We start from the raw sequence: 26066 nt of genomic DNA on the forward strand, positions 1-26066 counted from the left end.
ATTAACTTGGTATAATTGAAATTATAGTATTTATAACCGAGCTGAAATTATTTAAAGTCACACTTTCAAGTAGAATTGAAAAAAAAATCAAAAGTTGGTTAAAAAATTAGAGCACAAAATTTACAAACTATTTTAAATCACCATGCTTGTTATTTATTGTGATTGATTCTATTTGTATATGCGCAGAACTGACTTTTCATAAAATATTGCTTAGCCATTAGATTCGATAATAATCATTCACAAAATGGTCGAAAGTGATAAAATCAGCAAATTGATAAGGTGAAATCATGTCAAATTAAAAGTCTCAGCACTGGTACACTTTCTGTTTTGATTGGGCCCTCAGGGCATGAAAATAGGATTGCTGCTCCCTCTCAGGAATAAATAGGCTATTATATTGTTACGTTTGAGGGGGGGGGGTATGCATTCAAAGGGTAATTAGGATGTTTCATTAGGTATGCCATGCTGTTCGAGTTTACCAGGATCTCGATGTAATAAGTAGCAATTCAGTGGTGATAAGTTGTCTAGTAAATGTTCATTTCTTCAAGGGGGAAATGATAAATGTCACGTAATTAGATAGGGACACGGGATAGGGTAAGTGTGTCTGCGTAAACCCCTTTTGGTATTCCCTGAAGACTGGCCGTGACGTCACAGGACAGTGCAGCGGATGGCTCCGCCCCGTGATCACGATTGGCGGAAGGCGATGGCGGTGGGCCAATAAACGGCTCGATTGAAGTGACGAGGACAGAAGGATAAAAAGGTTCTGTTCGGGGTCGAAAAGGAAGAAGAAGAAGATTACAACCAAAAGATCGTGCTTTTTTGGTGTGGAAGCTGTGGTGGCAGAGAGCGTCCTGGCTGCTGTGCTGAGTCGATCGTGCTCTTGATCGTGTCTGGGAGCCTTGCCGAGCTTCATGCCTCACCTCGGTTGGCTCTGGGGTTCTGCTGACTCGGAGTGCGGGGTCGGGCGGCGGGCGGACCTGCCTCCCTCTCCTGCTCACGGCTTGGCGCCGGAGCTGGTTCCCTGGCGGCTGTGGGCAGACTTGGGCCAGGACCAGGAGGTCGACAGCACCGCGGATTCTCCTGCCCCCCCCCCCTGGCGAGAGCAAGGCCGGCTCGTCCGACGCCGATCCAGGGACAGTTGCGTCCACACCACGGTCCAGCCTGACCACCAGAAATAGCTACGTTGTGTGTGTGTGTGTGTGTGTGTGTGTGTGTGTGTGTGTGTGTGTGTGTGTGTGTGTGTGTGTGTGTGTGTGTGTGTGTGTGTGCTTGGCGCCTTCGAGGGATTGAGAACTGTATATTCATTAGAATTGTCTGTGTTTTTCCCCACGCCCAATCCCACACCATCCCGTCGAATCGCCCCGGATCCCTCTACTTGCCGAGTCTTGTTATTTCTGATAATAATAAAAACAAATAAACATCATCAACTCAGTGAAAAGTGACTCGTGCCACCTTCCTCGTCCCGTTTGCGGTAGAGCGATTAGAACCGCCATGTTTGGGTTATAAATAAATAAACCGCCTCCATCGTTTCGGCTCATTCTACGTTGGCGGGACTGTTCAAGTCCCGTGGACGTCACATTGGTGTCAGGAGTGGGATGTTCGAACCCCTCTAAATTATAATTGGTATCGGGAGAACATACCAAGATTAAAATCTCGCCACGAATTGGAATATAAAATTACTTCAGAAAAGCACGCGAGCACGGAAAAATTTTGGCGGGATTCTTCAAATTTAAATTAATTGGCGGCAAACGGGACTTCTGCACCATGGCGGATGTGCAGATGTTTGAAGAGGAAGGCCACGTGTCTGGCAGCGAGTCGGGGGAAGAAGGGAGAGACGGGGGTAGGGTTGGAACCTCCCCCATTCCGAGCGTGGACCGTGCTTCATCGCCCGTAACGGGGCCGGCAGCGCCGGAAACCGGTGCGATGACGATCCACACACTGTTGGAACGTTTAATAGCGGACATGACGGTACAAATGGCAAATCAATTCGTGACACAGAGGGCAGAAATGACGGCACAAATGGAAAATAAATTCGTGACACAGAGGGCAGAAATGACGGCACAGGGGGCAGAAATGACGGCACAAATGGAAAATCAATTCGTGACGCAGAGGGCAGAAATGACGGCACAAATGGAAAATCAATTCGTGACACAGAGGGCAGAAATGACGGCACAGAGGGCAGAAATGACGGCACAGAGGGCAGAAATGACAGCACAAATGGCAAAAATGACGGCACAGGGGGCAGAAATGACAGATCAATTGGGGGTAATGGGGGAACAGTTGGGTGCACGGATTGATTTAATGAGGGATGAATTGGGGGAAAAGATGGAGAAAATGAAAAATGAGATGCAGGAGTGTGTGGATGTTAAATTGGGGGAAATACAAAGTAAATTCGAGGATAGATTGGAGGAAACAAAGGTAGAAATTACATTGGAGGGGGAAAATATACGGAAAAAATTGGTAGATAAAATTGATGCCACGAACATTCGGGTCGATAAAGTGGATGAAACCTGGAACGTCATCGTGCCTGTGTGGATGCTCGAATGCAGCTGCAAGTTGAAGAGTGGGGAGAGTTGAAGAAGCAAGGGATGAATTTGGCGGAGGAGGTAAAAGGATTGGAGGCTCGTTTGGACGAACAAGATAAAATTATGAGCCAAGATGAAGTCTTGGAAAAAGGCCTGGTAGAGCCGTCTTTTGTAAGTAGAGTGTCCGGGTTGGTTGAGGAGCAGCTACAAACTCGCGACGGAGCATTGGAGGAGGTTGTGCGGGCCCAGAATATCCTGCAGGAAGAGGTGAATCGGTCCATTCAACGTTTGGAACAGGAGGCAAAATTGACCCATGAGACCCTCACCACAAAACATCTTTGACCACAGTGGGCTCCGAAATTGGATACGCAGCCACAAGGGTGTTTGATCCCTGGGCTGGATTCGGACAAGGGAGAAACTGAGAAGCGGGCCACCGTAAAAGTGATCCCCCTGGTAAATTTCGACGGGTCAGGGAGCGTTGAAGCTTTTCTGACGCAATTTGAGTGCATTTCCCGACTAAACGGGTGGAATGAGTGGGAACGTACAGGGAATTTGGTGGCAACGCTGCGGGGACCAGCCGCAGACGTGTTAAACGTGATCGCGGAGGGGATGTTGACCAGCTCCCACATTTGCGAGGCGTTGAGCCGTCGGTTTGGGTTCGCGGCAAACTGTGATCTGGTGCGGGCCCAGCTCCAGCACCACAGATTAAAGCAGGGTGAGACAGTGCAGGAGCTGATACAGGACATTTACCAATCAGTCAGGATCGCGTATCGGGACCTTACAGTGGAGGCATGGGACAGACTGGCACTAGAGAAATTTTTAGCTGCTCTTCCTGACCCTGAGGTCCGAGCGCTAGTGGAGTTACAGGATCCACCCACCGTTCACCGAGCGGCCGAGTGCGCGGCCAGGCTGGCCTCGTGGAGTCGGCCGGGTCGGGTGCCCGAGAGGCCATCGGTGACGGTCCGACAGGCGGAGATCCAGGATCAAGGAGGGGGGCTGGGAGAAATTGGCATTACCCAAATGTTACAGGAAATCTGCCAGAAACTGTTAAGTTTGATAAGGGGTAATTCGGTAGTTGGTGCGCCAAAGCGGCGGGGTCCAGCCCAGCCAATAGAGCAATTCGATTATGGCCGAGGGGGTCCGGAACCGGGAGAGACATTACACCGATACAGACGGGGGCCTTTTATGGGGAGTTGTTTCCGGTGCGGGCGAAGAGGACACATGCAACGATATTGCCGGTACCCGGCGATGGAGGGACCTTCCAATAGACTTTTAGACTCGGAGAGGGTGAATCCTCCTGCTGAACCGCCAGGTCTATCCGAGATGCCCTTTCATAGGTCGGGTCCGGAAATCAGTCGGGGGTCGGGGAGACTAGATTGGGCTGAGCATATAGGGCCATGCTCGGCTGGTGAGATTGTGGCGAAGTGCCCTCCTTTGGTGAAAAAAGTGAATTGTGGAAAAATTGGCATGGGTTTGTAAGTTCTGCTGGGTTTTAGAGTGACAATAGGGACAATGGGTAATTGGTAACAAAGCGGGCACGAGTGGCTGTCCAATGGCTGGTGCGTGGATCGAGTGAGAAGTGCTGTGTGAGTTGTTTTAAGTGAAGAGAAGTGAAATGTATGGTGCACACATTGTTTTTTTTTATTGGGCATGGTGTGGTAACAGGGAAGGTCATGGTCGGTGAAGTGTGAGAAATGCAGGTGTCACATGTAAGGCCGATGGGGTGGGGGAGTCATGTGGGTTTTGTGGGTGGGGATGATGTGCTTGTCCACAGGGATTGCTGAAGCTCACGGTGAGCGGGAATTGCGACCCCCTTCAAGGCGATTCACCACCTGGTGGCTAATGGTGACAGTGTCTGGAGGCAACTGGGAGAGGGTCTGGTTGGGCGACCAAGGCGGGTAGGACCTTGGCGACCCAGGAAGGCCAGAGGAGTCAGTGAGACCCCTTCCAGAGTGTTGTACGGGATTAGAGCTGATGGCTACCAGGGGGGAGGGAATCAAAGGGAGCGGGGCGGAGAAACGTCCGGGTTGGACTAAAGCTTACCTGTGGGCATGGTTGCACCTGAGATGCCCCCATCATCTTGTGGTAACCCACCCCACGGCCACGACGGGATTCAGCCTGCATGATTAAAATGAGGACCATGACCTAGAAATGTGATGATGACCATGGTGTGAGTGTTGTGAAGATGTGTGAGTCCCACCCGATCCCGCACAACTTGACATGTGCAGCAAGGGCATGATGTCCGCATAATTTTGGGGCAAGCAAATTTGAAAATTGGCTCCCCAGGTAACGCTGGGTCTATTAACATCCACTGGGGGAGGCGGTCAAGTGTAAATATCCTGTGAATAGTGTCGTTAAGGCTTAGAGTAGGAATATAAAGTATAAGTGTTGTGTTTTTGTGGAACCTTTTGTTTCCCCTCCCCAGATCACTGGAAGAGTGCTGGGCAAGAGCGATGATCTAGAAGATGGAGTGCAACTTCGCTCAGTGCTCTCATGAAATAAAATAAAATGAAAAAAAACGAATGATTGTTTAGGCGAGGATAAGGCCATAAGGGGGTAGTACATTAAGCAGGATAGGTAAGTTAGCTGCGACTCGCTGCCCATTGCCCCTCCTACTTTATTTCGTTAGGTTAATTAGGTGTGAGTCAGTAAGTGTTAAGGCTGGTACGGTAGCGCCTGTGATATACCTTGCAGGAGCTGCGGTACCAGAGGAGGGGGCAGTGTTACGTTTGAGGGGGGGTATGCATTCACAGGGTAATTAGGATGTTTAATTAGGTATGCCATGCTGTTCGAGTTTACCAGGATCTCGATGTAATAAGTTGCAATTCAGTGGTGATAAGTTGTCTCGTAAATGTTCATTTCTTCAAGGGGGAAATGATAAATGTCACGTAATTAGATAGGGACACGGGATAGGGTAAGTGTGTCTGTGTAAACCCCTTTTGGTATTCTCTGAAGACTGGCCGTGACGTCACAGGACAGTGCAGCGGATGGCTCTGCCCCGTGATCACGATTGGCGGAAGGCAATGGCGGTGGGCCAATAAACGGCTCGATTGAAGTGACGAGGACAGAAGGATAAAAAGGTTCTGTTCGGGGTCGAAAAGGAAGAAGAAGAAGATTACAACCAAAAGATCGTGTTTTTTTGGTGTGGAAGCTGTGGCGGCAGAGAGCGTCCTGGCTGCTGTGCTGAGTCGATCGTGCTCTTGATCATGTCTGGGAGCCTTGCCGAGCCTTGTGCCTCACCTCGGTTGGCTCTGGGGTTCTGCTGACTCGGAGTGCGGGGTCGGGCGGCGGGCGGACCTGCCTCCCTCTCCTGCTCGCGGCTTGGCGCCGGAGCTGGTTCCCTGGCGGCTGTGGGCGGACTTTGGCCAGGACCAGGAGGTCGACAGCACCACGGTTTCTCCTGCCCCCCCTGGCGAGAGCAAGGCCGGCTCGTCCGACGCCGATCCAGGGACAGTTGCGTCCACACCATGGTCCAGCCTGACCACCAGAAATAGCTACGTTTTGTGTGTGTGTGTGTGTGTGTGTGTGTGTGTGTGCGTGTGTGTGTGTGTGCTTGGCGCCTTAGAGGGATTGAGAACTGTATATTCATTGGAATTGTCTGTGTTTTTCCCCACGCCCGATCCCACACCATCCCGTCGAATCGCCCCGGATCCCTCTTCTTGCCGAGTCTTGTTATTTCTGATAATAATAAAAACAAATAAACATCATCAACTCAGTGAAAAGTGACTCGTGCCACCTTCCTCGTCCCGTTTGCGGTAGAGCGATTAGAACCGCCATGTTTGGGTTATAAATAAATAAACCGCCTTCATCGTTTCGGCTCATTCTACATTGGCGGGACTGTTCAAGTCCCGTGGACGTCACAATATCATAAAAAGCTGTTTTACAGCGAAATAAAGGTCTAGGATAACCTTTATTTGATGGAAGTTTCAACTCTGTGGCATATTTATAGGCCAGGTAATTATAAAAAGACTTCAAAAAAGGTCTCTGCACTGGCACACTCTCTGTGTCGTGGGGGTCACTCCCCTTCTTGCCCTTTTTTTGGCTTCTTGCCCTTCTTTACTACACCCCTCCCCTCCTGCTGAGAATTATCCCCATCATAAAACGTTCAACTACATAAAAAGGCTTATGTTCTCTCTCATCTGATTGAACACAAAAATGAAGGCAAACCGACCCAGCCCTCCTCCTGGCCTTATCATCATCATCGATGACGATTGATCGATCGTCTTCCTCCAAGGTCAAACCGGATCAGCAATTGACGATCGATTTTATTCTCCAATCATGTCAAAATTCACTCCACAATATCACACATGATGCCTATTATCTCTCCTTTATTTAGTAGTATGCTTTCTTTGTCATATCAATGAGAACAAATGACTGAAAAGACAAATTTCCGAGCAGATTACAAATTAAAAACACACTTACTGCTGCCAGTGCCGCCATTTTGTCCGCATTCCAGTGGTTCCTCCGCAACAAGAGGAGCATTTTTGGGCGTGGCTAAACACAAAAATTCAAAGGCCTATGAAAGCTGCCAATGCAATTTTTGTGCTTGGCTCCCCTTCCAGAATTGTTTAGTACATCATATAGAAGCCCTGTACCAAGTTTGGTGCTTTTGTCCAGTCAGTAAATGTTTTTACCCTAAGCGACTGGACTATCAAGGCTGCCCCATGAGAGGCTGTATGACAAAGCTGGTCCTGGCGATGGACGTGACACGCACGCACGCACGCATTTCAGAACGTTTTTGCCTCATGGGCGTCTTTCTGGCGAGCGAGACGATTCTTCCCCTCCCCTCCCCCTGAATGATCTGCTGGGTACCCTTGTCTGCGTTTCGCTGTAAGTCAACCCCCGATAAGCATCTGCTCTTTGTCTCTTTGTCTCTTTCTTTGTCTCTCTGGCATTTTGATTGATTTGCTTTGAAGTTCTTTATATACCTCAGCAAAGAAAAAGTTCTTTTTATTTATTTATTTTATTAATAAATTATTTGTCGATTTCCAACCTGTCCGTGTTTGTCCTTTCCTTCTATTGGTCTAGCATTGTTCGAACCGAGATAGACTGGGAGGTAATTACCACAGATTTGACCAATACATTTTATTGGTAGCCAATACGAATTAAATTCAAAGTATCAATAACCAATTAATTCCTCTTAGTTCTGCTTTGAATTTGAGTGTGTCATTCACTTCTTTTTATATTTTTAATCCCTTTGGAATGGAAGAAAACCACCCCTCATACCCTCCCATAATATTCCTGATCTCTCCTTCAAACTATCCAAGTTAAACATTAAACTAGAAGGGTACTCAGTAGAGCGCATAACTTCGCCACACAATGCCTGATCCAGTAGAACATATCAGGCACCAAATTTTTTGTAAATCTCATGCTATATATTATGTTTGGCCCCATCTCTCTATGGTGAAGAATCTTAAATTGAGGGAAAGAGTGACAATATCAACATGAGTGCACTTCTGGAGTTCTTGAAGGAGAGGTGCAGCAGGCTCACGACATAATAGTCATCAGATCAGGTTTAAAATGGCAATGAGACTGGTCTTTATTAGAAGATAGCAATCAAGATGATTTAGTGAAAGATAATTGACAGAGAACTGCATCTTACTTCAACGTTCACAAAGAGTGCTTATTGTTGTTCTTTTGTGCCAATGCTGTGGGAAATGATTCAAGGAAGTCTATTGAGAGACAGGCTAAAAAAAATAAAACTTCAATCATCTTTGATGATGAGAAGCAATCTCTCCATTTTAGAGCATTATGATGTTCGTGTCATCTAAACTACTTTCTGATTTTTCATTAAGTTACTAAGTTCACAACAAAACGAGAAAGGCACTCGGAAGAGTGAATACCTCCACCAGGCCGATTAGTTTACATTTTGTATCCCATTGCGAGGCCGGATCTGGTTTCGGACCTGAACCAAAATTTGATCGGCTTGTTTTTGTCACTTAAGCAACTCAACCACCAATTTTCCTCCGAATCCGTTCACAACTTTTTGACATATCGTGCAAGATATCTTTTTTAGCCCCATCTCTCAATGATGAAGAATCAATTAAAAAATTATAGTTTCCAGATATTCACCAAAATCTAATCAATTCTTTCATGTCACACACCCAAATTCTCCATCAAATTTCATCCAAATCCACCCAGAACAGAATATATCATGCATGCAGACAAACAGACCAGGGTGAAAACATAGCCTCTGTCCACCTTTGGTGGGAAGAGGTAACAAAGAAACAAACATCCATTAATATCTGAATGGTTTGTGAAATGAAATCTTCATAAAAAATTTTTATTCAAGAAAATATTTTTGAGGTTGAATGAAGAAGCGGTTGTGGTTTATTACCTCACCATTCATGTAACAGGGTATCAAGAGAGGATAATAATCCGAAATAGGAAAGAAAAGGAGACAAAATTAAGAATCCACATGAGGAATTCACATTCAGAAATCCAGGGACAAGAAATGAAACTTATTTTGTTCATCAAATATCTCGACAGAAACTACAAGTACAAAGAGCTCGAACATCAACTGAGCTTCAGAAAAACGATGCTGTACTCTTCAACAATGTTTTCGGCAAAATTAAATGAAACAAAGGGAGTGAGTTATAAAACATTAATTTGGTTAAAAAATCACTTGGGAATGATTCAGAGTTTCATTCATCGCTCACCTTCTGCTGAGAGGGAATCTTCACCCGGCTCTTCCTTCACACGAGTGACGTCCAACATCGGAGGAACGTTACCATGGAAACCTCCGGGGCTCACTCGACCCGTTTCATCTGTGGAGAAATGGACGGACGTCGGGGCCGTGGAGGGTTTAAAATACCGAGAACATCTTGAGGTAATTTATACAGTTTTATCGTTTATAAAATAATAAATTGAAAAGTTAATTTAAATCCTGTGAAGAAATGGTTAAACGTCGTGCTGGACTCGCCTTGTGAAGAACAATTCTCCCCAAGTTCAAGTTTCACCTTCAGCTCCTCATTTAAATCTATAACAACATCGATCGAGTCTGAAACCAAACTCACCACAACCCGTCAGGTCATTCCCATCATCCAGCATCGTTATCTTCAACTTGTACATTGTTATTATAGATCGTTACCTTGTGAGGGAAAAACACCTGTAGGTTCAGGTTCCACCTTCACCACCACTATCGGATCTGTGGAGAAACAAAACCCGTTTTAAACAAAGATCACACTCGGAGATTTTACTTTAAAACAAACTCGTGTTAAACTCTTCCTTTATTTACTCTCCGAGATATTCATCAACGTGGTTTGTCCATCATGAGAGAACCCCGTACCGGGTTCCTGGTCCGTCCCGTCCCCTCAATCACGAAGGTTCTGAACGTCCAGGATCCTGAACCCGCAGATCCCAGCAGCCCCTCCTGGACCCCCTCTGTTCCTTCCATCAGAACCCGACTTGGAGTCAGAGGAGCTTGTTGGATATTGTAATATTATTAGTGTTCATTTCTGACTTCTTGAACCTTCAACAGAGCTGGGATCGTGAGTGCAGCTCGGGGGTCTCGGTCTATGACCATCAACACGAGTTTCAGAACTGACTCCGTTGGTTTTTGTTTATCTCTTCCCAACTTCAAAATTAACGGAAATTTCTATCATACCGGTGGATATGAAAATAATTCAGGTGAACTATTGTACTGTTGTTATACACATGTCACTTCCCCAAATGAACACATCTTATATCTCATCCACTCTTGTTTCACGTTCACGAAGCAAGAGGTGAAATGGGAGGGAGGATGTTCAAGCCGAGCTCAAATATACACCGAGAATGAAATCATGTCGTGAAACCTCGTTTATTGTTTTTGGGATAATATAGTTCACAAAGGAAAGGACAGTAATATGTGTAATATACATAATTAAATGTCACCCACAAAAGGAAATAACACCATCACAGAAAATTCGTGAGGGACATTTATTTATTTGTTTGACCCCCTCATCCCTTCAGTTCTCCTAAATTCCTTTCCCTCCAGTACCACTTGCCATCCTCCCCCGTCTTCCTTTTCTCAAAACAACTCTCAGCCTCTCCTTCCCATTTCTTCTTCAAATCCGCAACTCCCACCCGCCCTAACTCAGTCCACAAAGCCCCCTCTTAACCCCAAGTCCACAAATACATGTACATTATTAAATGGGATATATATCATGACGGTTGTGGACCCACCGGGGGGAAAAAAGCGCATACCCATAGAATAAATTGTCATTTCTGAATAACCTGTTTAGCTTTTAAGTATTGCAGCTCAACTCACGTCAAACTTGTTGCAGCAGAAGGTTAAAGTACCACGATGTCCCGATTGGCTCAACTCCTGAGGAGACGTTCCGAATTAATGGCGGACAACGCGCATGCGGGTCGTGAGGAGACATGCGAGAAGCTTAGTTGTGGGAAAACCAACGAGTATATTTCCCATACCACAAACAATAAAAAAACCCCAGGGATTATGTAATCGCGAGGAGACATCGGTGGGTTGGGAGGAAGGGGATGGAATTAATAAATAATTACACACAATGAGAATAAAAATGAATCTAAAGAAACTAAGGTGCCTCACTCCATACTCAGTCACAATCGGGAAAGGGAACAAAAACCGGGGAACTCAGCTCTGGCGGCAGTGGAGACGAGCATGCGATGAGGGACGGATGAGGACGACGACGATGAAGTGAGCAGACGATGGGGAGACCAAGACCAGGACGATGAGACGAAGGCACATGGGCAGGTCGATGAAACGCGGCAAGGCAGGAATGGCAAAATTGGCAGAGGCAGGTAGGCAGGACGAACAGGCACAGGATGAAGAGACGCTGGCAGGACGACCTCGACACTCCTTCAATCCTCCGAACTCGCACAACCCCTCGGACTCTTTTGACTCGGCAGTCTTTTTACTTCCTTTTAAAGACTCCATTAAAGCTGCGACAAGGGTCCAAAGGTCAGCCACCCATCGCAAACGTATTCATCGTGCTCACGAACAAGCAACGATATGGTACAATTCCACAGAGGCAAGGCCAACGATCCCATCTCCTGTGGACTTGAGAGGAAAAGTAGCTGAGACTTGACTACTGGAGTCAGTGCTGATGAATCATCAATACCAAAGACTTTCAAAGATCTTAAACACAGCAAATGCAGAACAAATTGCCAAGAGCAACTTGCTCCTGCACAATGATCAAACTGAAATGCATTCCTGCAAGTTCATGTGTTGTTAGATCATGCTTCAACTGCTTCACTTTCCAAGATGGCAATGATTCAGACTGATATGCTGTTTAACTTGCTTTGTGATATGAAAGAATGACACGAGTCAGATAATTACAGCAGATACTGTATATCGTATACAGGGTGTCCCAAAAAAATATACAACTTTTCATCTGCAAAGAGGATGGTCATAACAAATATATTTTTAAAAAGATATATGGCTGGATAGAAAGGTGAAAGGTTGAAGTTTATTGGACCAATGTCAAAATTGTCACCAAAATTTAAATTTTGGTATAGAATCGTCGTTTTCTTTTAGACCACATGTTCGACGTAGGCTCCACGTTGTCCGATCACTGCCTGCAAACACGTTGTCATGTTCTCCATCACTTTGGGAAACGTTTCCTGAGGAATGTTCTGGATTTCTCGGTGGATGTTTTCCTTCAGCTGATCAAGAGTCTGAGGCCTAGGGTTTCCATAGATCCTGTCCTTGAGATACCCCCACAAGTAGAAGTCTGGAGGAGTAAGGTCAGGGGAAAACGGTGGCCACTCAACATCTTCGTAGAGGGAGATAAAGCGGCCCTAAAAATGTTGGTTGAGAAAACGCCTTGTTTCCCTGGCTGTATGGGGCGGTGCCCCATCCTGCTGGAACCACTGGGTTCTCATCTGGATCAGGTTGTTTCTCCTACGGGCCTGAGTACGTAGCTCAGGCAGATATAATTCCTGAATCATTTCACGATAGTTCCTCTGGTTTACCATGCAAGTGCATCCCTGGTCATCTTCAAAGAAGTATGGACCAATTATCCCATACCAACCAACCGCCACCCACATGGTGACTTTGAGAACAGATCGAGGCACCAGTTCAGTTGATGCATTACTAGGATTTTCAGTTCCCCAGTACCGAAAGTTTTGCTTGTTTACCTTCCCGGACAAGTGAGCATGGCATTCGTCTGTCATGTGAAGTTTTTTGAGGAAGTCTGCATCTTCCTCCAACTTTCCTGAGAACCAATTTGCAAAGTCTAGTCACTTGCATTTCTGTTGATCAGTAAGCACCGCTTCCGTTTGAATTTTGTATGGAAAGGCATGAATGTCTTGGCGAAGGATCCTCTGTACGGTGCTCTTATGAATGTTTGTCTCGGCAAAAAATCGTCGAATCGATTTTTTTGGACTCTGAACGACCGCCTGTCTCACCATTTCCACATTTTCTTCACTACAACCTATCCTCTTCCGACCACTGTGACCCTTGTGAAGGTCACAGATGGTTCCCACATTGGTAAACTTTGCGATGGTGCACTTTATTGTCCGAAAGTTTGGTGCATGGCGCAAGTGGATACCGAAATGTCTCGAGTAAAGACGTCGCACCTGTATGACACTTTTCGTCTGGTGCCAAAGTTCAACAATTTTCGTCCGTTGTTGTACGGTAGTCTTGACATTTTTTCTGGCTCTTGCTTGGTATCAAAATAAACTTCAGGGTCTCTGCAACAAGAAATGAAACATTAGTGACAAAATTACTGCTTTTTTAGGATCAAACAAAGCATTTTAAAAGTTGTATATTTTTTTGGGACACCCTATATTTTTGGGACATCAATGAACATTCAATTGTTATTAAATCAAAAATGTACAACTCTCGAGATGCTGAGATCTACTGATTGTTTAGTCATTATATGTTGGAACGTACGTTTTTTTTTTTTTAGGAAGTACCTCATATACTACTGGGTTATTCCAAGGCAATGGTTTTAAATGGTGTGCATATATGGTGCATGACATTCGCAAGTCGTATTAATGTTGAAATCTTGCAACATCATCCTAACATATTAATTTTGTCTTTGCTTGAGCATAGTTACAAAGAGATTGATTTAGTGAAATGAAATGATAGTCAATAGCATCCATGTATTTTATTCATTGAGAGGTAAAACCAATGGATACTTGCCAGTTAAATGCCACATTTTACAAAAACTTTCAACAAAAACGTGTAAAATTTGGTTTAATAAATTATGTCTATTTGAATCAAAATAATATATTTTGTCAACATTACAACATTTTGATTTTAATGTTGATCAAGTCATGAAATATATCAAGAAAAATTGTTAGATAATCATTAATAAGGGATGGAGTGGTGAATTGTCAAATTTTGCACTTAAAGGACCTTTCGAATGACCTTGCCACAGCTGTTGAGACCATCACACCTTGGGAGTGATGAGAGGGATATCCCTCAGTGGATTTGCACAAATATTTCTTAAGTTGGGTGTCTCGTCTTCGAGCATTAATGGACGTTAAAAATCCTACTGTCTTTTGTGGAGTTGGCGAGTTATTGCTGAAATCCTGAACTAATTACAAATTCCAGCCTAAGTCACCTTCAGTCTTCAACCTCATCTGAGGATTCTTGATCAGAAAATTATTCATCAAATTCATTTTCTGAGGAGCTGAAGCACGTTGTGCGGCCATTATCCATTGCGTGCTGAGACAATCTTTCCCTTGATTACGTCACACAGTTGACGTAATGACCATTGCGATTTTCTGGAATTTTTAGATTTAGGAATTTTAGGAATCGATACCCACAGCATTTTCCTGGAGCAAATCAGTCCCATCCCCCATATCACGAACATCAATCACGATTATAAAAAGTTTTTCTGAAAATTTAGGGCTACAAGAATGAGAGAAGTCATAAGTATGGCTTCAACTTTGTCGAATGCCAACTGACATTTGCCATTTTCTTGAGCAGATTATTCAAAGGTATGACGACGTCAGAGAAGTTTTTGCAAAATCTCTGAAACCCAGGAATCTCATGAGGTCCTATTTACCTGAAGGTGCTGTCAAGCTATCAATGGCTCCCTCTTTCACTTTCACTGCCTGTACCTGACCTTGACCAACAACATGACTGAATAATACAACATGTGCTTTAGCAAATTGAGATTTAAACAGATTTATGGTCAGTTTGGCATTAGTAAGGCTGTAAAAAGGCGTCCCAAGTCATGGAATGGATGATAACATCACAATGTATGTCTCTACCCCCTCAAGATCCAAGGAAAGGTCATTGACGAGGTGTTGAAATGTAGTGGGGCCATTATTTAGGCCAAAAGGAAGAACTATCCTCTTTATCTCTTTGCTGATGACCCCACCCTCTGCCGTACCATCCGTCATCCCTCAGATTGGTAAGCAGCAGCCTCTTCATTCTCTGCAGATCTGCTAAAATTACAAGCTGGTCCAACACATGGAATATGTTTCAACCCTGACAAATCTCACATCTCACACTCTATGTCTCTCTGAAAGGACCGTCTGGAACCCCCCCCCCCCATCTACTTTCTCAACAATCCTCTTGAAGAAGTCCTTTCATTCAAGCTTTTAGGTCTCACTGTCTGCCATGATCTTTCCGGGGAAAGATACATTTCCAAGCCAGACTCCAAAGCCAGTCGCCGACTGGGCATCCTCCGTCGTGCAAAGTTCCTTGGCACACCTGAGCTCCTGGCTATGTGCAAAGCTTTCGTCTGCAGCATGATGGAGTACTGATTTCCCCTCTGGGCTGGTGCTTCTGCTTCTCACCTATCTCGGCTTAAGGCTGTGGAAACCAAGGCATTTAGGATAATTGGTATCTCCCGCGATGAGGCTGAGTCTTTAGGTCTCTCACTCCCTCACCGCAGGCAGGTCAGTGGTCTTTCTGTCTTCTACCATCCTCCCCGGCCTTGCCACCCCCCCCCCCCATATTTCCACAGGGCGCTCAAGGTCCACCAGCAACCCCCTTCTAGTAAAACTACCAAAATCATGAATCACTGCTCACCTTCACTCTTTCATTCCTCTTTTTTCCCACATTTTGAACAAACTCCGACACTCTCAATTCCACTCTTCCCCTCCAAGTCATCAACAAAGCTGTTCACCACCATCTCTTGTCTTTCCCAATCCAAAACCTCAATCTTTTCCATCCCCGTTAATCCACCCCAAACCCATGTCCTTCAAATACCCTGCTTTCCTTCCTGAAAGTCCCTGTTGTGTAAGGACCTGAAAGTCCCTGACGTATGCATGTTATTTACCCTGTGTAACCCAGCCCCATCCCTCTCCCTTCCACAGATCTCCTCACATCTCTGTTCCTCACTGTTTTGTCCTTCCCTCTCCCGCCTCTCGAATCTCCTGCTCCCCGTGTTGTACATTCTGAGTGTTTGCACTCATACGAGCCTCGACATTCTATTAAAAAAACAAACAAACAAACAAACAAAATTACACATTGAAAAGTCCATTTGATGTCACAAAACCACAGCTTTTCTTTGCTCGTTCAGTAATCGGAATCTGCCAGTACCCCTTCAAGAAGTCAAACTTGCTCACAAACTAGGCATGACCAATCCTGTCAATGCAATCATCAATCCTAGGGATTGGATAAGAGGCAGTTCTTGACACAACACATTGACCTGTTATAAATCGGTGCAATAATGGAAACTGTCACTCAAATCCAATTGAACTCCAATCACTGTCACTCAGTTTAACAATATCATTCTCAAACATGTATTCAAACTCCATATGAAGAGGTGTCAACTTAACAGGGTTCAACCTGTAGGGTGCTGTTTTACTGATGTGGCATCATGTTCCTCTGGGAATGTACCTCTGTCATAATACACCAGGTCGGTACAGCCAGTCTTGCACGTGTGAGACCAGACTTTTCTGATTGGCCATCAGATTTGTCTTCTGGTCAAAGACGATGACCATCACTAGTTTCACGAGTATCAAAGTCATCACGAACCTGGCCCATAAAAGCATTCTTTAAAGTGTGTTTGGGATCTGAGTCCATATCCTTTTTCACTCTACTCTAATCACAGCACCATCTCGACTTGGAACAAGTCACTGCACTTTCTCAAAGTGAGAGAAATATTTATCTACTTCTCTCTCATGAAAGAGGGGAATCTCCTACTCTCACTTCTATGCGTTCCACTCAGCACTCAGCTTTTCAACAAACTGGGAGTTAACCGAGACTAGCACCTGCTAAGCCTTTTCTGATAATAAAATACTCTTTTTACAGGAAGAGTGGAATGTAAGCCTTCAGGAACAGGTCCTGACACCAACTCAGACTTTAGGTGAACTACCTGAAGAAGTCCATTACCAAAACCACAAACACCTTGGAACAATACACTGGCACCAGTTGTAGTCTTCTCAGATTGCGCATCAAAGACAGAGATGGCCCCGTGTTCCTCAATATTTAAACAGGTTGCTTGCTGCTTGGTGGTGTCGCATACAGCTGATATATAAACCTTTCATGACAGAGGATTTTGTAACTCATCAGTAACATCCAGATCTGGCATCACTTCAACAGTCACTACCCACAAAGGATGGTTTTGACCATCCGTAAGTATAGTTGGAGTCTCTTTGGCTAACAATCACTTCAGTTTATTCTCTCCAAAATATGAGACAGAGAGAGTAGGTGTCCTCTCCTCTTGCAATAACTACAAGTAAGCCTTGATGAAAATTCAGTTGTCGGTTTATGACCAACAGGAAAATGTAACTTCCAGTCGGCAGGATTAAAATAATCAAATTTGGCATGAGAGTCTTCTGGAGGAACTTTAAAGAAGGGTCTGTTTCCCTCACTTGGTTTATTCTCGCTCCCTAGGTTGCTTTGGGTTAGAAAATCCGGTTTGGGGAGATATCTTTTGTGAGTCAGAGCATAATCATCAACTATAGTTGCTGCGGTGTGCAACAACTCCACCTTTTGTTCGTCCAAATGCATCCTAATGTCACAATGCACACACTGCTTAAACTCCTCAACGCAATCAACTGCCGTAATCTGTCAGTCTTTCACAATTTCTTTGGAAATATACCAACTATTAAAAAAAAAAAAGTCTCTTTTTTTCCTGAGCAAATTCCACAAGTGTTTCACTGTCTTTCATCTTCCACTGCCTGAACTTCTGCCTGTAAACCTCTGGGACCAGTTCATTGGCTTTAAGAAATGCTCTTTTTACCTCGTGATACAACGAGTACTGGTCAGTGGATAAAGCAGAGTAAATATCTTGAGCTTTGCTGATGAAAACACTTTGCACTAACATAGTCCAAGATTCCTTAGGCCAACCCAAGGTTTGTGTCAATTTTTCAAAGTGAAATAAGTATATATTCACTTATCTCTCATTGTAGGGGATCGGGTGGGTGGGGACAAGCCTCACATACCTGGTAATGTACCAAGAGTTCTGATTCGTCGACCAAGAGAATTGAGATGATGTGGTTCTATTTATCCTCTGTAATTCTAATTCCCTTACTTTAAACTCTCCCTAAATCTCCCGTGCTTTAAATCTTTCTCCTTCCTGAATCTCTCAATCTTTAAGCTTGCATTCCCTTTCTTTCTCTTGGCTCTGCATCTCCAGTTCTTTGAGCCTCTTTTCAGAATCTCCAGTTCTTTCAACTGCAGCTCCAATTATCGCAATTCAATCGTTTTAGACTTCTCATCCGTTAATTGGAATGCCAATTCATCTAAAAGCTTCTCCTCAACCAAATGGTTTACCACCAATGACAGAACTTCAGCTATCTTTAGAGTTGGTATAACCTCAAGGTTTTACAATATTTAGCCAATTCATGAAGCTCGGATTTTATTTTTACTAACATATCAAGTTGTTCCTCATCTTCTGACTCAACAAACTTCTTCACAACAAACAGCATTATGAATATTTGTTGGCTTCACCTGGTTTTCTTCTAATGAATATATTCTTCGTGGCAATTTGGTTTCACATCCCTAACGAGCCCCCAATGTCTGTTACAAGTCAACCTCAGGGCACGACAGCGAGTTCACCGGTAAACCTGGAGGGTGTCATGGCAGAAAATAAAGACACTGATGTGCCCTTAGCGTTGTTTTTGGGTGAAACCAACATAAGACACAAGACAGAAGGGTAAAGGTACAAGAAATATTTAATAATTCCAAATGTCTATCTTTAGCAAAATAATATTAATTAAATGCATCAATAAATGACTTTCCTTGGAATCCCCAAATTAAATAAGTATGAACATCACACAAAGCAATGCAGCTATATGAAAAATCATGACTTAGTCAAGCAGTTCTCACATTAAACACAACGGGTGATAAATGGGTGAAAATTCAGTGGTGAGCCCCGTTGGAATGTTCAAATTCCGGAGGGTGTGCACAAATGGTGAAGCCAATACAGGTAGTCAGGTTTTATAAGTTCTCAGAAAGGTGAATCCCCAATTCACTGAAGCGTCGAGGAGAACCGGATTCTGCCGTAACAGGTGCACCACAGATGATGAAGATGGGAACTCCGTGAAAGAAAAGGAAGAGGTGAAAAGGATGACTTGTTTGAAGGACAGAGAGGTTTGAGGGATGAATAAGCTCCGAGAGTACAGAGCAGTCAACATGCCGAGTGCCTTCTCAAAATGGTGTGTAAATCCCAAAGCTGGTGCCAATGAGATAATACAAGCAGCAGCTATTATATAGTCACCGATACAGTAAGTGAAGTGTAATGTCCAACAGGCAGGTCCAGCTAATAGTTGAGCGAGTTCAGCAGATAGGAATACCTCAAAGGATAGACAGAAGAAGAGAAGCTGAATCCCCACACACTATAGCACAGGGATTAATGTTGTGGTAAAGGGATCGATGAGTCATTAAACCTTCACAGGTTTGCATACAGAAGACCCTAATATGTCCTTCACTGTGCCTGTCAGTTTTAAAATGATGTGCACTCATCAAAACAGAGGGTGGCAGCTCAAGAGATGTCCCAACACCTGTTTCCTCCTCTCTTTTTTTCTGTTCCCCAAATGTAGTTGCCTTTGAACTTCTCATGTTGTTCTTGTTACAAAACAGGAAACTTAAATGCAAATGTAACCTTTCCAAGCACAATTAAATTAACATACTGGTCCATAACATAAGATACAGAGCAAGTGTGTGGTTGCAAAGCCAGTCCTTCCTGTTCGTTTCCTGCCAAGACTGATGTGATCACTTGCAGGGGTGAATATAGTTACACACAACTGATGAGAATTATAAAAGTTATAACATTATTTGGGAATACATCTTGTGTGACTTTTAATATCCTCACATAATGTTTCTACATCTTAATTTCCTCGTTGCACCATTATGTGCACATGGTTATCGAGGCAGTGTCTTTGGCTAAGCTACTCTGGGTTACAACCTCGATGGGTCACCACTGACACTGGATACTCGAATGAAAGTGCAAGAATTTGTAGTTTGTTGATGGTGCCAGCAATAGCTCACCGCCTCTTCGCACAGGACAACGTGGGATCTTTGACATCCACCAACTCGTGCTGGCAAACAAGAAACCCAATTCAATATCCATCCGAGGGACGGAGCAAACATTGAAAAATCGACGTGCATGCAAAATACTACGATTGCAGTTTATATCTGGCTTGAGATTTGAAACCATGCTCAGAGGCAAGTCTGCCTTCGGACGATTGCTCTTATTAGCAATTAGATTTGTCACTTCATATTTTGGCCCTCCCCTCTTCTTGCTCTGCTTTTCGGTCCTCAAACCCAACCAAACTATGCAAAGTTGAGAGCTCTTTATCTTAAATGGAACACTTGATGGGATTTTCACCCACGTGAATCATTTCATGTTTCTTGAGGCAATATGCAGATGTGAAGGCTTTGTTCTAAAAAGAGCATTCGAGTAGTTTTTCTCCCCTGTGAAATATTTCATATCAAGCCTTTCTGACAAGGATAACAGATGTGACTTTACATCCTCATGAATATTTTCAAGTGTCTTCAAATATACTGAGGTTTTGAAAGTCCATTCACAAACACAATGTGTGGAGCTTTTCTTCCCTATGAATGAAATCACGTCTCTTCACGTCATATGAGGATACCAAGGATTTTTGACAAACAGAACAATTGTGCAGCTTTTCTTCCCTGTGATTCAAATAATCTTCAGTTCGGATGGTGACATAAAATATTTTTGACAAATGGATCAGTTGTGCAGCTTTTCTCCTTTGTGATGAACAAAATCATGTCTCTTTCGCTCAGATCTGCATATAAAGGATTTTTTACAAACAGAACATTTGTGTGGCTTTTCCCCACTGTGAATGAAATCATGTCTCTTTAGATCGTATGAGTGCATGAAGGATTTTTGACAAACAGAACATTTGTGTGGCTTTTCCCCAGTGTGAATGAAATCATGTCTCTTTAGTTTAGAACTGGTGATGAAGGACTTTTGACAAACAGAACATTTGTGTGGCTTTTCTTCCCTGTGAATCATCTCATGAATCTTGAGGTAGGACGAAGATGTAAAGGATTTCTCACAAACGGGACATTTGTGCGGTTTTTCGGCACTGTGAATCAAATCATGGTTCTTTAGTTCAGACAAGGACATGAAGGATTCCTGGCAAATAGAACATCTGTGTGCCTTTTCTCCTTTGTGAATGAATTCATGTCTGTTTAAATTAGATGAGGATATGAAGGATTTTTGACAAAGAGAACATTTGTGTGGCTTTTGTCCACTGTGAACAAAATCATGTCTCTTTAGATCGTACAAGAACATGAAGGATTTTTGACAAAGAGAACATTTGTGTGGCTTTTCTACTTTGTGATGAACGAAATCATGTCTCTTTAGTTCGGATCTGCATATGAAGGATTTTTCACAAATAGAACATTTGTGTGTCTTTTGCCCACTGTGAATGAAATCATGCCTCTTTAGTTCGGATGAGTAGATGAAGGATTTTTCACAAACAGAACATTTGTGTGGCTTTTCCCCACTGTGAATGAAATGATGTCTCTTTAGATCATATGAGTGGATGAAGGATTTCTGACAAACAGAACATTTGTGTGGCTTTGCCCCACTGTGAATGAAATCATGTCTCTTTAGTTTAGAACTGGTGATGAAGGACTTTTCACAAATAGAACATTTGTGTGGCTTTTCTTCCGTGTGAGTCATCTCATGTATCTTGAGATAGGATGAACATGTAAATAATTTCTCACAAACAGAACATTTGTGCAGTTCTTCCCCACTGTGAATCAAATCATGTCTCTTTAGTTCGGAAAAAGATATGAAGGATTCTTGACAAACAGAACATTTGTGGGTCTTTTCTCCTCTGTGAATAAATTCATGTCTGTTTAAATTGTATGATGAAATGAAGGATTTTTGACAAAGCGAACATTTGTGCGGCTTTTGTCCCCTGTGAACAAAATCGTGTCTCTGTAGGTCATATGACGACATGAAGGATTTTTTACAAAGAGAACATTTGTGCGGCTTTTCTCCCCTGTGAACAAAATCATGTTTCTTTAGGTCGTATGAGGACATGAAGGATTTTTTACAAACAAAACACTTGTGTGGCTTTTTTGCAATGTGAGTCAACCCATGTTTCTTCAAGTGTGATGGAGACAGAAAAGTCTTTTGACAGACAGAACATTTGTGTGGTGTTTCTGTCACATGAATCGGTTCATGTGTCCTCAATGCAAATGAAGTAGTGAAGGCTTTACTACAAATGGTACACTTGTGTGACTTTTCAACGGTGTGACTAATCTCGTGTATGCTTTGCAGAGTTGAAGTTTGAAATCCTCTTTTGCAGAAAGAACATTTATATGGCTTATTGTCAGGGTGAATCATTTCATGTAGCTTAAGATAAGAAGGAGTTGTAAAGGATTTTTCACAAAGAGAACACTTGTGGAGCTTTTCATCACTTTGAGTTGTCTTAGGTATCTTTAAGGTAGATGCAGAACTTGTGAAGGCTTTTTCAAAAACAGCACCTTGCTGTCCATTATCACCAATGTGATTCATTTTGCATTTCTTCCGAGCAAATGAGGTTCTTCGCTTATCCATGTTTGTTTTCAATATCCTGTTGCGTGAAAATGTCCAAGCCGGACTTGAACTCAATTTTACAGGAAGCTCCACAGAAGTCTCTGCAACATAAGAAATAAGAAGACAAAAACACGTTTATGTTTTTTTTTTAATTATCCTATATTTTTGCTGTTCTTTGCAGTACAATTTCAGTAAATTTGTCTCACGGAAAAAAGTAGAATGCATGGTCTTCATTATGAATGCATGTTACTGAATAACGCAACTCTACATCCAATTCCGTAAAATAAAACAAATTGTTATCCTTGAGTAGAATTAATAACAAAACAAAAAAAATTATTCTAAATCCTCACCCAAGTTTATTGTCATCCTATTAATGCAGGTTTGTTTAATAAAGACAAGTATTATATTTGATCTCAGGAACATACACCAATAACTCAAAGTTATTGTAATAACTAGAATATTAAAAATGGTGCTTCTCTCCAGCTGATTTTGGCTTTGAGGTATAATCACCTAGTTTAATAATTATAGGTGTTCTTTCAGGTGATAATCACCTTCTCGTTCTTTCAGGCGATTAATGCTGACATTCTCTCATTTGCCCTGCATGTCAATAATGAAACACTTGGAAGGTCTGCGTAGAATTCTAAAAGGTCCTGATTATGGTGATTGTAGTGGTTTGCAGACAGCAAGTATCACATCGAACAAAAATGTGTGTACAGTTCAAAAGACCTCTTGGAACTTGGGTTGTGGGTCGTTGTGATTGTGTCGTAACTAGCGAAGGATTGGACATGTGCTCTTGCAGTCGATGTACATTACTGGATGGATCCAGTAATGTAGTAGGGTGACGAGGTGCAACCATTTGTCCTGGTAGTTTCAGGATGGTCCTATAACCAATTTCTGCTGGAGTACATCCTAGACCGTTCTTGATGGTAGTGTGAATGCCCAGTAGAACAAGAGGGAGATATTCGTACCACTGACTTGGGTCTTATTGGGCTTTCAAAGCTGTCTTCAAATACTGATGGAAACGTTAAACCATGCCATTGGCTGCTGGGTGATAAGCCGTTGTCCAAACGCGATTGCATCCCAAGAGGCTCCTCAACTCGGTGAACAGGTGGGACTCAAATTGCTGGCCCTTATCTGCAGTGATGGTAGATGGCGCGGCATACTTTGAAATCCAATGGCATATTAGTGCTCAAGCGACTGTCTCTACTGATATGTCATGTAGAGGAATAGCATCAGGCCATCTGGTATAGCGAACAATACAGGTGAGCATGTAACTTTACTCATTTGATGGAGGTATTGGTCCTATGAGAACAATGTGAATGTGCTCGAATCTCACCTCTGGCATAGCAAAAGTACCTAAATGAGAATTGACATGGCAATGGACCTTAGCTTTCTGATATGAAATGCAATTCCTTGCCCACTCATGAGTATCCCTGTTAACACCTGGCCAAATGAAATGTGCTGATATCAACTTCTGAGTGGATCTGATGCCAGGGTGCGACAAACAGTGGAGTGCATCGAAGATTCCACGTTGGTGTTTTTTAGGCACAAAAGGTCGTTTGTGGCTTGTTGAGATATCACACCAGATTTATCCATCTGAAACAGGGAGTGGTACTTGCCGAAACGACAGTGAAGATGAATCTCATAGCTCACGAAGCTCCACATAATTCTCCTGATCAGCTGCTAACTGGTTGTAATCGATGGAGGAATAAGTGTGAAGCACATCACTGTGTGAATGTGAGAGTGCATCAGCTACCACATTATAAAGTCCATTCATGTGCCTGATGTCTGTCGTGAACTGGGATATGTAGTCGAGATGACGAATCTCCCTTGGGGAGTGATGATTGGGCTTTGAGAGTAAGGCATACACCAAAGGTTTGTGGTCGGTGTAGATGATGAAAGTTCTTCCTTCCAGGAAATGTCTGAAGTGCTTGACGCTGAGATACATGGCTTATAACTCCAGACCAAAAGTACTGCAGCGAGTCTCTGCCAGCTGTAGTCGCTTTGAGAAGAACGAGAGTGGCTGCCATTCTCTGTCGACCAACTGTTGCATTACGCCACCTACGCCCACATCTGATGCATCAGTCATGAGGCATAACAAAGCGTCTGGCTTGGGATGGACAAGGAGGACAGTTTCAGCCAATTTAACTTTCACCTTTTCAAGGGCTGAAAGCTCTCGCTCACGAAGGGTGATAGGCTGGTTCTTCCTCTTCTTATCCCTGAGCACATCAGTGAGGGGTTGAAGCGTGTCAGCGTAGTTAGGAATGAAATGGCAGTAAAAGTTTACCAGGCATAGAATTCTTTCAAACTGCAGAGCGATGTAGGTGTTAGGAAATCACAGATGCTCTTCACTTTATCTGGTTGAGGACGTATTCCCTGCTCATCCACTACAAGATCCAGGAAGGTAAGTGTTGACACTCCCAACTTACACTTGGCTGGGTTGATCACCACACCATACTGAGCCATCCGGTCGAATAGCTGTCTCAGGTGTGTTTCATGCTCGTCTTGTGTACAGCTAGCCACCAAGAGGTCATAAAGATAGGCGTAAACGAAGGGCAATCCTCAAGTGACGTAGTCTATGAAACGTTGAAACGTCTGAGCTGCATTACGTAGATTGAATGCATTCAAACAAATTCAAAAAGTCCAAATGGTGTGGTTATAGCTGTCTTACAGATATAATCAGGCTCGACAGGTATTTGATGGTACGCTCCAACCAAATCGACTTTAGAGAAAACTCGAGCACCTTGCAGAGAAGAAGAGAAGTCTTGGAGGTGTGGCACCAGATAGCTATCAGGCACAGTGGCCCTGATGAGTGCCCGATAATCTCCACAAGGCTGGCAGTCTCCGGGTGTATTCTTTGAGACCATGTGTGAGGGGGAGGACCAGTTACTGCTAGATAGGTGGATAATAATGAGCTGAAGCACATGGTCGAACTCTGCCCTGGCCATTGACTGATGATCAGATGCTAGGCGGCGAGGTTTCACTGTTGCAGGTGGGCCTCAAGTCTCTATGTGATGGAGTGTTTGACTGCCACATCACTGTACACTGGTCGAGTTATGCTGGGGTATTCATGGAGGAGGGTAGTAAATTGTGAGGCGTTGGTACTCTTCACATATATGGGACTGATGGTTGATGCCTGCAAATCTATCCCTCTCACAGCAAAGGTTGGTCGCGGTGTCAATAAGCCGACAATGTTTCACATCCACTAACAAACCAAACTGATTGAGAAAATAATTTCCGATGATGGGTGTGGGCAGTTCAGCGACGATAAATACCCAGCAAAAAACTCGACGCAGTCCCAAATCAAGCGTCAAAGATTTCTCTCTGTTGGTGGCAATAGGTGAGTGGTTAACTGCTTGAAGTTGTGGCGCTGTGTTGTTAGACCGAGTCTTCTTTTCTGTTGTGCATGACAACATGCTCACTTCAGCCCCAGTATCAACAAGGAAGCGTGTGCCAGTGTTCTCATCAGTGACGTAGAAAAGGCGGCTCTCATGGTGACCAGCAGAGCTCGAACAGAACAGATCATGACAGAAAACGGAGGAGCATTGCTGCCGGTCTTGCTGTTTCCCTTGCGGATGAAATGGGTTTCATAAATGAACATGGCTGTACACACTTCTTAGTTGCTGTACCATAACGCCAATGGTACCAA

The 26066-nt window shown here is 43.7% G+C and overlaps 1 protein-coding gene across 9 annotated transcripts in view; it reads right to left on the reverse strand.

The window, feature by feature from the left end:
- LOC147009964 (uncharacterized) overlaps positions 1-26066 on the reverse strand; it is a 66899-nt gene that overhangs the window by 17745 nt on the left and 23088 nt on the right. For 7 of the 9 annotated variants that reach the window (XR_015053070.1, XM_085863224.1, XM_085863222.1 and 4 more), the window contains exons 5-7: positions 9613-9669; positions 9445-9501; positions 9182-9289 (exon numbers count right to left, since the gene is read on the reverse strand). Coding sequence is in view for 8 of the 9 variants with exons in the window: in XM_085863224.1 (XP_085719350.1) it covers positions 9182-9289; positions 9445-9501; positions 9613-9669 (222 nt within the window). In the remaining variant the exon portion in view is untranslated. Of the gene's footprint in view, positions 1-9181; positions 9290-9444; positions 9502-9612; positions 9670-18554; positions 22519-26066 lie in introns of those variants that run through there. The other 2 variants (XM_085863219.1, XM_085863220.1) reach the window with 1 other exon arrangement.

This window comes from Eptatretus burgeri, chromosome 17 (genome assembly GCF_056783735.1).
Source record: "Eptatretus burgeri isolate ZD-2024b chromosome 17, Ebu_testis_v1, whole genome shotgun sequence".
Classification (NCBI taxonomy): Eukaryota; Metazoa; Chordata; class Myxini; order Myxiniformes; family Myxinidae; genus Eptatretus; species Eptatretus burgeri.